General features: G+C 35.1%; 1 protein-coding gene across 1 annotated transcript; it reads right to left on the minus strand.

Annotated features, from left to right (window-relative positions):
* Positions 1–273: 273 nt before the first annotated feature.
* LOC127732600 (microfibril-associated glycoprotein 4-like) lies at positions 274–12,580 on the minus strand. Its single transcript, XM_052241662.1, has 6 exons — positions 12,467–12,580; positions 11,643–11,768; positions 7,823–7,955; positions 6,112–6,206; positions 3,820–3,984; positions 274–582 (listed from the first exon to the last, which is right to left on the minus strand). The coding sequence occupies exons 1-6, from the start codon at positions 12,549–12,551 to the stop codon at positions 332–334; spliced, it is 855 nt and encodes a 284-aa protein (XP_052097622.1). The 5' UTR covers positions 12,552–12,580; the 3' UTR covers positions 274–331.
* Between the last annotated feature and the right edge of the window lie 1,541 nt (positions 12,581–14,121).

The following is a 14,121-nucleotide window of genomic DNA, read 5'->3' on the forward strand; positions in this document are numbered from 1 at the left end:
AGTATATTTAAAGCTTTGTTTTACTGTTATCTAATGGTCTTGGACGACTGAGTATATTTAAAGCTTTGTTTTACTGTTATCTAATGGTCTTGAACGACTGAGTATATTTAAAGCTTTGTTTTACTGTTATCTAATTGTCTTGGACGACTGAGTATATTTAAAGCTTTGTTTTACTGTTATCTAATGGTCTTGGACGACTGAGTATATTTAAAGCTTTGTTTTACTGTTATCTAATGGTCTTGAACGACTGAGTATATTTACTGTTTAAAGAATAACAACAAAACAGATAATCATTTGCTTAATGTATTTTTCAGTAATTAGGTCCATCCATTTATGCTTTTCGGATCATCATGGTTGTTGTCTTTAATGAGTAGTTGTAACCCTTCCATTGTTTCCAGTTTACACCATCAGCAAACGTTGTGTGGCTTCCTTTATGATAGAGGCCATTTAAGTTGCTCTCGTGGCATGCACCATACCACCACCCACCCTTATACTTCTCAGCACAGTTTTCGCCAGATGTGTCAAGGTCTTTATCCATCGTTGAAAATCTGTTCCCATTTTGGTACCTCTTCATAGAATCACCTGCATGGTATACACGAATTATTGTATAAAAAAAACCCTAACCACATCTATTTATTATGTTCGTTCTAAACATCCATGACATATTTGTCGCTGGACGTTAAGCAACCAATACTCAATTAATGAATCAATGATAAAGAATTAGATTCGAAATGGTACCAACACAGTTACCAACACCTTATTAATTCTGTGCGTCCTACGCGCATTTCTGGATTTACCTTCATCAAGAACGATCAACATTTGAAAGTCAATATAAAAATAAGCAGATGTGGTATGATTGCCAATGAGACAACTCTCAACAAGAGACCAAATGACACATGTACAGAAATTAACAACTATAGGTCACCGTACGGCCTTCAACAATAAGCAAAGTATGTATAAGACCTGAACTCGTGAAGAGTTATATAATTAACAGGGACCTCTTTGGCATCATGAGTTCTTTTTATATTATCTCCCAAGTCTTAGAACAAAATTCGAAACCGTCTATGTTACAAAAATAAACCGAAGATTACAAATACTTAATTACTTTGTATAGATTTTCTGAAGATTACTAGCAGCAAGCAATTATATGTTATGTTCGAAAACAAAGTCATCCATTTATGTACATGCTTCGAGCATTTATGTACCAAATGGTCAATATTAATTATCTGACAGTGTGTAATTGTGTCTATGGGATGTTTGAAAAAATTCAACGGAGGAAATTTCTTGGCATGGGAGAATTCACAATTTGTCTAACCTATTATTTTTTATATTGAATAAAAAAATAATAAACCTTTCAAATATATATTTCATAAGATAAAAATATTCCCTGTGGAACCCCTCCTTTTGCTCCCTCCATTTTCACCCCTTGAATTAGGCTTTCCAATCTAATTAAAATTGAAACATTGCTTCTTAACCGATCTATTCATGTACAGGACCGGCAACTCTCTTTATCAAATAGAAAATATACAATGCCGTTATACACACGCATGTTGTCTGCTTGGAGTCCCCGCCTGAAAAGAAGTCCAAGATAATATATTCTTGCATCACGTGAACTTTACCACGTGGGGCTTACATTAGAATAAATACCGAATATAGAAAGTGAAACTACAATTAAAAACGTAGTATGCAGGACCAATTTTCTTCTAATAAAATGTAAAGTCCGAAGGCACCTAGAAGAAAAAAAAGATTTTTTTTGCAAAGGGCAGTGGCGGATCCAGGGGGGGGTGTTGTGTTCCGGGGGTTGAAACCCCCTTTTTCTGACAATCAATGCTTTTGAATGGAGACATATGATTGGAACGCCAACCCCCTTTATCCTGGGTTTTAACCCCCTTTTTAGAAATGGCCGGATCCGCCCCTAAAAGGGTGACGGGGGTACCCTTGAAATATTTGCCACTGCACCTTGTCTGTTCTATGAATTCTAACCCTGAGTTTTCTATGTTACATGCCAAGAAATCCTCGCTCAAAACTCCGGTGGACCTCCTACGGCACCCATTAGTATTTAAATGTTTGATTTCAACAAATTAATTTATGACCTGCATGTACGTGTCGCTTAGAACACGGCCATGTACCAAATGGTCCATATTAATCATCTGTGTAATTGTCTCTATAGGATGTTTGCAAAATTTCAACGGAGGAAATTTCTTGTCATGTTTGTTCTTAAGTTTGAATAAAGTGACAGTTATTCCATGTAAAAACTAAACCTTATCCTGGCTTGTGCTGAAAAAATTAACATAAATTTCATAGAATATATATAAGATCGCAATGGTTCCCGGAAGTTTGGTAATACAAAAATAGATACCTCTGATCTGAGCAACAGGCAACATATTCTTTCCTAATTTCACATTAATTATTTTGTGGTTACGACGAGGGGGAGGGGTTAGGTTTTTAACGATCTTGACTACCATCGAGGTTCTTGCACGGTCGGTTATTTAGTTAGAGAAAACTTTTATCAAGTATTTTATTTATTTACTGGGTTTCCGAACGTGTTAATGTTGTGATGTCGTTGTACAAATTGGAATTTAAAAAAAAATGGATGGGTCTATGAATACACATTCTACATCGATCTTCAAAGACCCAAATGTCGCTAGTAGCACATGTCCTTCATACATGACAAATATGTTGTTGTCCCCGCAGATAAAACCCTAAACGACATCGTTTATATGTAAATAACATTACATAAACTGCTTGATAAAGGAATAAGGTATTGACAATTCACTTGGAAACTGGGACTTGATCTTTCATCACTGTATTGGATACATAAAGTATATAAGTGACCTCACAAACAATGTTATATTGCTGGGTCTTACAATGGCTTCACGAAAATTTCTTTCTAATTTATTAACATCAGTTGTATCAGCAATTAAAGTCGGGTTTCAAAGTTATTGTGAAACTACCGACTCTATAAGGGCGGCGTGAATCAGATGTTGATACTTTAAAATTCGAAAGATCTGTTAGGGTACATATAATCTTAGTCTCTTTCCTCTTGCAATAGCATTAAAACATTCGACTTTCCTACCCTATACACAAGTATCCCCATTCCAAACTAAAAAACAAATTGAAAGAATTGGTCCTGCTTTGTTTCATAAAATAAATTGTGAACGTAAATACAAGTATCTTGTCTTAGAGAAGGATAAATCGTTTTTTATAAAAAAAAAATCACTCTGATTCAAACAAAAATTGTCTGAAACTGATATTATCAAGATGCTTGATTTCTTTATTGACAACATATTTGTTACGTTTGAAGGACGTGTTGATACGATATCCCAGGGATTTCCTATCATGATGTCCTTGGTAGAGGGTTGCTTCTTAAGAAAGCTATTTAACCATGAGTTCCAAGAGATGAAATTGAAATCATTCCTTCGAGAATTTTACGGACACTATCACGAGTTGGTTGACCGTTATTAAATATGACGACGTATATGTTGTTGTAATCAAAATCCCGTCCTCTTTTCCTCGAATGTGACCTACCGAATTAGATTCATCACCGGGTTTGTAATTGCATGATCAGCATGACATGTGCACCATGAAGCAGGATCTGATTAACCTTCCGGACCACCTGAGATCATCCCCGGTTTTTGGGTTGGGTTGGTGTTTTATATGTTCTTTCGGACCGTATTTTGTTTGTTTCAGCATTTGAATGTATTTTAAGAATCGAATGTTTCTATCTGGTATTTTTCAAGGTTGTTACAGCGTTGAACGTGCGCACATTATACCACCAAGTGCTTGCGATATAATAATGATAAAAGAGACTCCACTCACCTGTATCTCCAGAGTAGCCAGTGATGTCTAATTTATATCCTGAACTTTCACTTCCAACTGAGAATTTGCTATAAACAGCATGTCTCTTACTGTTTACAAAGTCTGACATGTCTACCCTAAGCATGTATTTTCCTTGTGAAGTCAGCTGATGCAAGTGTTCATTTCCTACAGAATAGAAAGAATCATTGTAAATCATCAATAAAATTTCGATCCGGAATAAAACAAGGGGGATTAATAATTACATTCAAATCAGACTGAAAAATAGAATTGGGTGACATTTTACGTGTTTTGCATGTTTTGTTGGTATGATTATATATGAACAGTTCTATTTTTGTGACCGGGGGGGCGGAGGGGGGGGGGTATCCCCTCTATATTGTCAGTTCTATTTTGTGACGTGGGTATCTGTCTCCCCTCTACATGATCAGTTCTATTTTTGTGATGGGAGTATCTGTCTCCCCTCTTTATGATGAGTTCTATTTTTGTGACGGAAGTAAACCGGTCTCCCCTCCCTATTATCAGTTCTATTTTTGTGACGGAAATATCAGTCTTTCCTCGTCTTCTTCTAAACTTACCACTGACGCCATATTATTTGAACTGATTGTGATAGACCCAAACTTATCAAGTCCTCTCCCACTCTGCTGACGAATCGATTAAAACGTATTATATCTTTCACGAAAAGCGTTTTTAAATACGATCGAAGAAATAAATTTTATCCTGCATTCGACTTTTTCATCATACAAATACAAGTGTACAGATATCATGAAGCAAATGATATATATATATACAACCTGCTGTTGTCTGTTCTATGGTCGGGTTGTTGTCTCTTTGACACATTCCCCATTTCCATTCTCAATTTTATATATTTAATTTTCAGTAATTTACTGATAAAATGAGTTTTTTGCAGTTAACTTTTACAAACAGTTTGGGATTACGTTTTTTGACATGATAAATTTGTAAACCTTCAAGGATTGTTATGATATTTGAATAGAAGCTGCTCTTCAAGATCAAGAAATAGCAAATAAAGAAAAAGTTATATTTTTTTAATTCTGTATTTTAATGAGAAATGGACTCTTTGCGGTCAGTGTTGCATTTTTACACTGACAACGGCAATCGCAGGCTAGACACAGGCCGGGATCTATGGAACCCTTGACGATTTTTTTTTATATGTTCCTACAATGTACGAATATTGTCCATATCATATTTTCATCTTTACAAAAAGCTTTAATTTTGGACTCGTTGCTGATAATTTAGAGTCTTAATATAAAAAAAAATACAATCGGTTCATATCAATTACTGACGGTAAAATGTTAACCTTAAGTCACGTTTTTTTTTTCTGATAAAAAAATAATGTTAAGGACATTATTGAACCAATGCGTGCATATATACTAAACTATGACCTCTGTGCACGTATTTTTACACTCTTGCGAATCCATAACGTATTATCGACTATATGTAAATATTGCATCATGCAATTGTTGGTCGAAAACCTTTGCTCCTAATTAACTTTCGGGATCCGGTGCCGAAGTTTACTGATCGTTACCTTTGATAAACAATCAACACAGAATAATTGAGCACGTGAAAAAAGTGAGTTGATCGAGCGATGTATATTTGTTTTAAAATATTTTCAATGGGTTCTCATTTGTTAATTAAAATTTATCATAACAGTTATTAATTGATTTGGTTTATTTTTTTTTCTTTCCGAATCGATTAATACTATCTTCATTCCACGTTTGTTTACCTTTTCTTTAATCACGGGGTTTTCCCTCACACTTCCACTGTGCAGCTGTCGAATTTTTATCAAAAGGTGTCACCGTTAGGGTCACTGCATACGGAATTAATGTCTGCGAATTAGAGTACGGGAAGACAATAATTCCATACCAGTACAATTCGGAAGATTTGAATAAAATAAAGGCTTTTCTTTTTAAAAGAACGTCTATGTACACGTATTTTGTAGGAGGACTTTAGCACTATTGGATATTTCGTGGCGATCGTGGAGGAATCCCGGAGAGAACCATCGACCTTCGGCAGGAAAACTAACAATCCTAGTCAATTAAGATTGGAGTCGATCGAACCTGCCAACGTGCGGGGTTCGAACCAACAACCTCACTGTTGACATGCTAGTGATACTGTAGTTGAACTATTTAGACCAATTCGCGACCGAGGCCCCTTTGTTAAATTTGAAGTATCATATGACTTTTAAAAAAAAACTAAGACAAAAGTTTGTAGAAAATTTTAAAACCCGAACGTGGGAAAACATGAACATTATTGATTAATAGTTGCATTGTTCATTACCTAACCAGTGTTCTCCTTTCATGTTACCAAATCCACGTTTATATGCTTCCCAGTCTCTATAGAAATTGATGTGGCCATTCATTCTGCGCTGGATCACTTAAAAATTAACATAAACACGCAGTCCTGTAGCAATTATATTTACTATCAGGTTTGTAAAGATACCCTAAGTGGCCCTTTAATTACTATAATTAACGTATTGTATTGTATTATGTTACAATTCCCTATTTCGACAAAATTTTGGTTAATAAAATTTCGACCATTTCTGCATTTTCCTAAATGCAGATGTAACAGCTTTTGTAGATACATATATTATCAAATAGTTTCGTCTTATTGGTACGTGTACTTATTTATAGTATCTTCTTCTTCTGTTCTAAACCCATAGATTATTTGTACTTTTTTCTCTTTTTGTTTGAATATTCCCATAATTCTTGCACTTGTTTTACCTTCAATCCTATCAATACTGTGTGTGGACATTTTTTCTATTATTATAAAAATAAGGAGATGTGGTATGATTGCCAATGAGACAACTATCCACCAAAGTTCAAATGAAGTGGATATAAGCAATTATAGGCAACCGTACGGCCTTCAACAACGAGAAAAACCCATACTGTATATAGTCAGCTATAAAAGGCCCCGTTATGAAAAATATGAAACAATTCAATTGAGAAAACTAACGGCCTGATTTATAACAAACTATTTTCGAAAAACAAATATATCAGAGATGAACCAACGACAACCACTGAACTACAGGCTCCTGACTTGGGACAGGCACATAAAGAATGTGGCGGGATTAATCATGTTTTCTGGTGCAAAATCTGATGTAACAGTACAACATAAGAACAAACTATAAAAATAAGTTGAAAAGGGCTTAACTTTACAGATCGATACAAAGCAGAGAAATAAAAACATATGTTTATTACGAAAGTTTTATGTTAATTCGGTTCACATATAACAATACAAACATAAGTTTCTTAGAGCTTTTCACCGAATATGAATAAAATATACATTACATAAAACATGTAAAAACAAAAAGCATGTAAATAAAGGATTTAAGCAGCATATATTAAAATGGATAGATACAGCACATTCATGTTGAATTACATGCAAAACAATGCTATTGTTTTTTTAGAACAATCAAACACTGAAACCGAATCACTACTACATTTAAGCACAAATAAAATCAAAGCACAATTAAAAATTAAACGAAACTAATCTTAAGCGTCGGTATATAATGATAGTCCGTCCGTCTGTTCCACTTTTGTATCTGCAACTGCTAATGGACTGCTTGACAGAATTATTTGAAACTTCCATAGATTCGTAATCACAAAATGTAATTTTGTACCTCCTATTCCAGTTCCCCATCTGAATCTTCTTTGGGGTTTACTTTAGGATGGCAAGGACTCAGTCACATTAGCATATTTGCTCACTATGGTACACATTGGGGGTACCCATTTTGTATCCGCAGCACCTTCTCAACCCCTTATTGTAATTTATTGAAGCTTTCTCACAATTGAACCATATAATGCTTTTGTGCACATCCTATTTTTTTCGTATCTCAATTATTTTTGGGGTTTCCCACACCCAGGCACGGACTTTGCAAGTAACTAGGGTATGAGAGCATTGCTGACAGTACCTAGTTTCTTTTAAGGACGCTGGATACAAACACTGACAAATCTTTGTATTACCATGTTCCACTGTTTACAATTTACTTACCGTCCAACCGCCACCATTCTTCTCCATTTCACAGAAAACGTTGAAACCGGAAGTCCTGTCAGGATAAATCTTGTAAATTCCACTTTTACACATCGATTTGTCCAAGTCACTACAGTCAGATGGTTTCTTGACTACAATAAAAGTATAAAGTATATTGAATGATTTAGAAAATGATTGATCGATGACTCCATTGCGCTGCTATTATAGTGGGATATCAAAAATAATTAAATAACGAAGTTTCAAATAAAGCTATATTATACAACTTTATAAAATATTTTATGAACACTTTTTTAAAATTCTTTTCCAGGACCGTATTGTTATAGGCGAGAGGCATTAACCATACAAGTTCATTTTTTATGCACCCACCTAACTTATATCTGCGGAACCGTAGCTCTTAGGTCCTTTTGATAGTCCGCAAATTGTCAAAAAATATCAAACGGACTTAAAAGCTACGGTTCCGCAGCTACATAACTTACGGCAATATCGTATACCATTAGAGAACTATCTGTACTATCTTTTTTGCCGGCGGTCGTCAAATATTCGTACGGTGCAATTTCCGTCAAATCAAGATCAAAGGTCAAGGATAACATCTTATTTTGTCACATTCATATTATGTCTTTCGAATGACAGAACAATTTATGAACACAAGAGAAAAATAAATTAAGGAACAGGGATATTGTGTGTTTTTGTTCATTTGTATGTTTCCGAGTTAAGTGTGTTGAACTGGTATACATTATTGTTAAGGGGCTAACTGAAGCCCTCCTCCAGGTGCGGAATTTTCTAGCTGGCTGCGTTGAAGACCCACTAGGCTGTTGTCAGCTCTTTTGTCGGGTTGTCGTGTCTTTGACACATTCCCCGTTTCTATTCTCTTTTCTATTAACAGTCACTTATCAAACGCATTTTAAAATCTTAATGGCATATTTTCAATGAAAAGCGACTTTTTCCAGAAATTCCAGCGAAACTGATAAAAATGAGCGATCGAAAAACAAAATATTTGTATGTGATTCAAACTGTTAATCAATAAATTGAATACCAACTAAAATCCTTATTCGGTTCTAAGGAAGTTTTTGACATCATCAATTGACCATAATCAAGCTTATTGCTATAAATTCAAAGGCCAATTAGAACAACTCATACAGTTGTCCAAAATTCTGCCATCTGCAAAAGTTCAGCCTTTTTAGCTGTTCTAAGTTAGACACTTCAATGTAGTCAATATAAGGTCGAAGAAACACAATTCTTAAAAATATAAAAAAGATCAAATGAAATTATACATGCGAGTTTTATACTTTAGGTGGGAATACAGGGGTCGAAACTTTGATATTGCAATATGTATTGATTTTGAAACGCCTCGGTGATTTAGTGCTCGCCTTTAGTGCTGGAGGTCGTGGGATCGATCCCCGGACGGGTCAATCCAAAAACTTTAAAATCATTTTTGCTGTTTCACTTCTAAACACATGACAATAAGGAGATAGAACAAAGATGGTCGACTTGTAGTCAAAATAATGTGTCCGGTAGAATGACATGTCTTCATGCGGACTGTTACCTTACGAACTTGCACGTTAAAAATCCGGCTCAGTATGTCAACTTGATTTTCTACTGACTTGTAGTAGTTCATTGACGTTAATTTTATATTTAGATTTTGGGTATAAAAAAATTATAGCAATTCGCAATACATTTAGTTCTAATTAGACTTCGTAAATTGTGTAAATATCAGTAGTATAAAGACAAAAAGTACTGTGTAGGTGTCACAACCCAATATCAACCAATCAGCAACAAGAATATTTTGTAAAAGTAGGTGTACTCTGACAAAACATAGAACTTTAGATGTTACTGTTTGATAAAACACATACAAAACAATTGCTGGAAGAAGCATGCTATTTGGAACATATATTTCGGGTATATATATATTATTTTTAGCGTTCAGCCATCTCTACTTGCACCGTTTATAGAAGATAGAAATTTATTATATTCGCGATTTTTTTTATCTTTGTTTATTAGAAATATCATCTTTCTATCATCGATTAAAAAGGAATCCCTCTAAAACTGTATCTAAAACTTCAGTAAAATAACCCTCTTTCAGATACAAATGCATTGAATCCTATAATTTTCTCTTTTGATTCAATTACTGCAATACGTGCCTCATATAAATATAGTGAACACAATCGTAAAAAAAAAAGAGATAACTTTAAAGTTCAGTTGCAGAGCTGATATGATGAATTTAGATTGCTTATTATTTCACGTAAATCATCATAGATAAAGTTTAAACACGGAAAGAATATACAGCCAGGGACAAGATGATTTCGACTTTTCCGCGAAACACATAAAAGTCCCATTGTGATGTCATTAACCACTGGACTTTAAACAAGCTTATTATCCTTCTTTCCTTTGTTAATAAATGGAAAAAGACATCAAGAGAACAATCATTACCCATGACATGAAGTAATATTGTATTCTCTTTTATAAGATTTTTGGAAAAAAAATATCAATAAGAACCAAAAAAGGTCATTTTGCTTATATTTTGAAAAATTTAGGAATGTTCATTTTTTACCTTTGACCTTGTTTGAACGGAAATTGCACCGTACGAATTATTGAAAACCGGTTAAAACAGAAAGACTAAGCCCGGATAGGAATAACAATACTGTGTTAGAAGAGTTGCCAACGTCCATTGGTGATTTGACGATGGCAAGTCTTCAAACACAGTACTGTTATTCCGTAAATTGTACAACCACACATGTGCTGATCGCAAATTAAACAATTAAATTCTTATTTAATCTTTAGAATTCTGCGAAGTATTAGAAAAAAAGATGTACCTGTACATGTTCCTTCTTGTTCTTCCTCCGAGTCTTCATTGTCGCAATCACACTAAGATTTACCTATACATGTTCCTTCTTGTTCTCCCTCCGAGTCTTCATTGTCGCAATCACACTAAGATTTACCTGTACATGTTCCTTCTTGTTCTCCCTCCGAGTCTTCATTGTCGCAATCACACTAAGATTTACCTGTACATGTTCCTTCTTGTTCTCCCTCCGAGTCTTCATTGTCGCAATCACACTAAGATTTACCTGTACATGTTCCTTCTTGTTCTCCCTCCGAGTCTTCATTGTCGCAATCACACTAAGATTTACCTGTACATGTTCCTTCTTGTTCTCCCTCCGAGTCTTCATTGTCGCAATCACACTAAGATCTACCTGTACATGTTCCTTCTTGTTCTCCCTCCGAGCCTTCATTGTCGCAATCACACTAAGATCTACCTGTACATGTTCCTTCTTGTTCTCCCTCCGAGCCTTCATTGTCGCAATCACACTAAGATCTACCTGTACATGTTCCTTCTTGTTCTCCCTCCGAGCCTTCATTGTCGCAATCACACTAAGATCTACCTGTACATGTTTCTTCTTGTTCTCCCTCCGAGTCTTCATTGTCGCAATCACACTAAGATCTACCTGTACATGTTCCTTCTTGTTCTCCCTCCGAGTCTTCATTGTCGCAAACACACTAAGATCTACCTGTACATGTTCCTTCTTGTTCTCCCTCCGAGTCTTCATTGTCGCAATCACACTAAGATCTACCTGTACATGTTCCTTCTTGTTCTCCCTCCGATTCTTCATTGTCGCAATCACACTAAGATCTACCTGTACATGTTCCTTCTTGTTCTCCCTCCGAGTCTTCATTGTCACAATCACACTAAGATCTACCTGTACATGTTCCTTCTTGTTCTCCCTCCGAGTCTTCATTGTCGCAGTCACACTAAGATTTACCTGTACATGTTCCTTCTTGTTCTCCCTCCGAGTCTTCATTGTCGCAATCACACTAAGATTTACCTGTACATGTTCCTTCTTGTTCTCCCTCCGAGTCTTCATTGTCGCAATCACACTCCTTATCTTTTCCACATCCATTGGAGAGAAGTTCTACCACTTTGTCGGCATTCTTACCGTGAAAGGTCACACCTTCAAATATAGTTTAGGAACCGTTGATCAACACTAATTACAACATAGTCATGATCATCAGAGGTTGATTTAAGTTTTTTTTTTTTACCCCCCTTTATGGAGCTACATTTATGGTTAATCCAGACATTTTACCTCTATCACCCCAAATTTTATCTCGTTTGGGGGCCCGCACTCCCCCCTCCCTTTTCATAATCCTGGATCCGCATCTGCATGATTATACCAGTTGTGAATGTAATCATTCAATAACATTTCATACGGAAAACTTTCAATTAATCTTAGGCCCGAGAATACAGTAATTTCGTAGTGCATTTCACTAGTGGGACAACATATATTTAAAATTATTGAAAAGCCTATCGACTCTAATTCAAAATATGGACAAATTCATGTTAAAGGGATCTATAATTCCGTTTGACAGCTTCAGACATACTAATGTTTTTACCTTTTCAAACTGGACCAAACCACTACTGAACCTAAAAATCCTTGCCCCAATTTCTTTTGATCCCACTACTTGCTATCTTATGCATAAAATATAAAGAAATGATTTGGAAGGTGTATGAAAAATATTTGCAAGTTACACACTATCCACACTAGGGACTTTATTTATCCTGACCATATTGGGACAGCTAAATGTTTGTGATCTTTAAACATTTTATGTGTAAATACACGAGATGTCAATTAAAAAACTTATCCACACAAATCAGACGGACATTCCTTCCCAAAGTTGAAATCTGCTAATGAATTAGTAACAGCCAATACTAATAACAACACAGACCATATAGTCATTATGCTATCTGAGGGAACTGATTCGTAACAAAAATATTATTCACGTATTTAGAAACTGTTAATAATTTATAGATTGACTTGTAACCATATAAACCACCATGTGTTACATACAACTCTAAATATCAAGTTTCCATGACAAAGGGAAATTCGGGAACTCTTTTGGTAATGTTCCAACTATATATAGTACATGTAATTCTTCGTCAATTCTGGAAACTTATAAAAATAAGAAGATGTGGTATAATTGCCAATGAGACAACTCTCCACCAGAGACCAAATGACATAGAAATTAACCGAACTATAGGTCACCGTACGACCTTCAACAATACGCCATATAGTTAGCATAAGTAATTCCCGAATGATTGATTGTTGTTGTCTGCTTAGTGTTCAATAGTCCACTGGACTAAAGCAAACAACTATAGGTCACTGTACGACCTTCAACAATACGCCATATAGTTAGCATAAGTAATTCCCGAATGATTGATTGTTGTTGTCTGCTTAGTGTTCAATAGTCCACTGGACTAAAGCAAACAACTATAGGTCACTGTACGACCTTCAACAATACGCCATATAGTTAGCATAAGTAATTCCCGAATGATTGATTGTTGTTGTCTGCTTAGTGTTCAATAGTCCACTGGACTAAAGCAAACAACTATAGGTCACTGTACGACCTTCAACAATACGCCATATAGTTAGCATAAGTAATTCCCGAATGATTGATTGTTGTTGTCTGCTTAGTGTTCAATAGTCCACTGGACTAAAGCAAACAACAATAGATCAATCCAATGGACAAATAGATAGTATAATAATTATCATAAGAACTTGAAAGTATAGTAGCATATTTAAAATTTATTATGGTTGGGATTAAAATAAAGGGTTGATAAACAAAGTTTGTGAATGAAAAATCGGAAAAACCAGAAGGGTTCGATAGTTTGAAAGGACTTGTGAATCACTGATTTTCACCAATTTTTCTTTGAAGAGAATAGAATATCAATACAAACTAGTATCTCAATTGTTTGTAAAACAATTGAAAGGTCTTTCCTGTAAAAGTGATGTTTTCGTAATGTACTTTTTACGACCTTTCATTTGATATACGACAAGCATACTGTCTGAAACTTTTCGCTTTTTACACTTAATGACCCCATCCGCCTAATTTTCGAGATCAGAAGTATGATATATGTAATGTAGACTTGATGATCTTTCATTTGATATGCGACAACACCATCCTCTAGAAAGTTTGATTTTTGCACTTAATAACCCCATCCAACTAGTTTTTGGAGAACAGGAAATTTGAAATGTACACGTTATGACCTTTCATTTGATATACAACAACCTTATCTTAAAAGAAAATTTATGTTTTGCACTCAATGACCCCACCCAACCCATTTTTTGGGGACGTCAGTTTGATATTTGAAATGTACGCTTTATGGACTTTCATTTGATATGCGACAACCTAACCATCTGAGAAGTTTGATTTTTTTGCACTAAATGACCCCACCCTTCCCACTGGGATGAAAAAGGGGTTTGAAATTTTTCATTTTTTAGTAGAGCTCATTTAGACGTTCAATTTGAT

The sequence above is a fragment of the Mytilus californianus genome, unplaced genomic scaffold (assembly GCF_021869535.1).
Source record: "Mytilus californianus isolate M0D057914Y unplaced genomic scaffold, xbMytCali1.0.p SCAF_25, whole genome shotgun sequence".
NCBI classification, from domain to species: Eukaryota; Metazoa; Mollusca; class Bivalvia; order Mytilida; family Mytilidae; genus Mytilus; species Mytilus californianus.

Bases quoted from the DNA above. Each gene is read 5' to 3' on its own strand.
- LOC127732600 (XM_052241662.1), bottom strand. From the start codon at position 12,551: ATGACTATATGGTCTGTGTTGTTATTAGTATTGGCTGTTACTAATTCA. The intron at 3,985-6,111 runs GTAATGAACAAT...TCTATTCTGTAG, and splicing joins GAAAGGAGAACACTGGTTAG to GAAATGAACACTTGCATCAG. The intron at 583-3,819 runs GTGAGTGGAGTC...TATACCATGCAG, and splicing joins TGGCTACTCTGGAGATACAG to GTGATTCTATGAAGAGGTAC.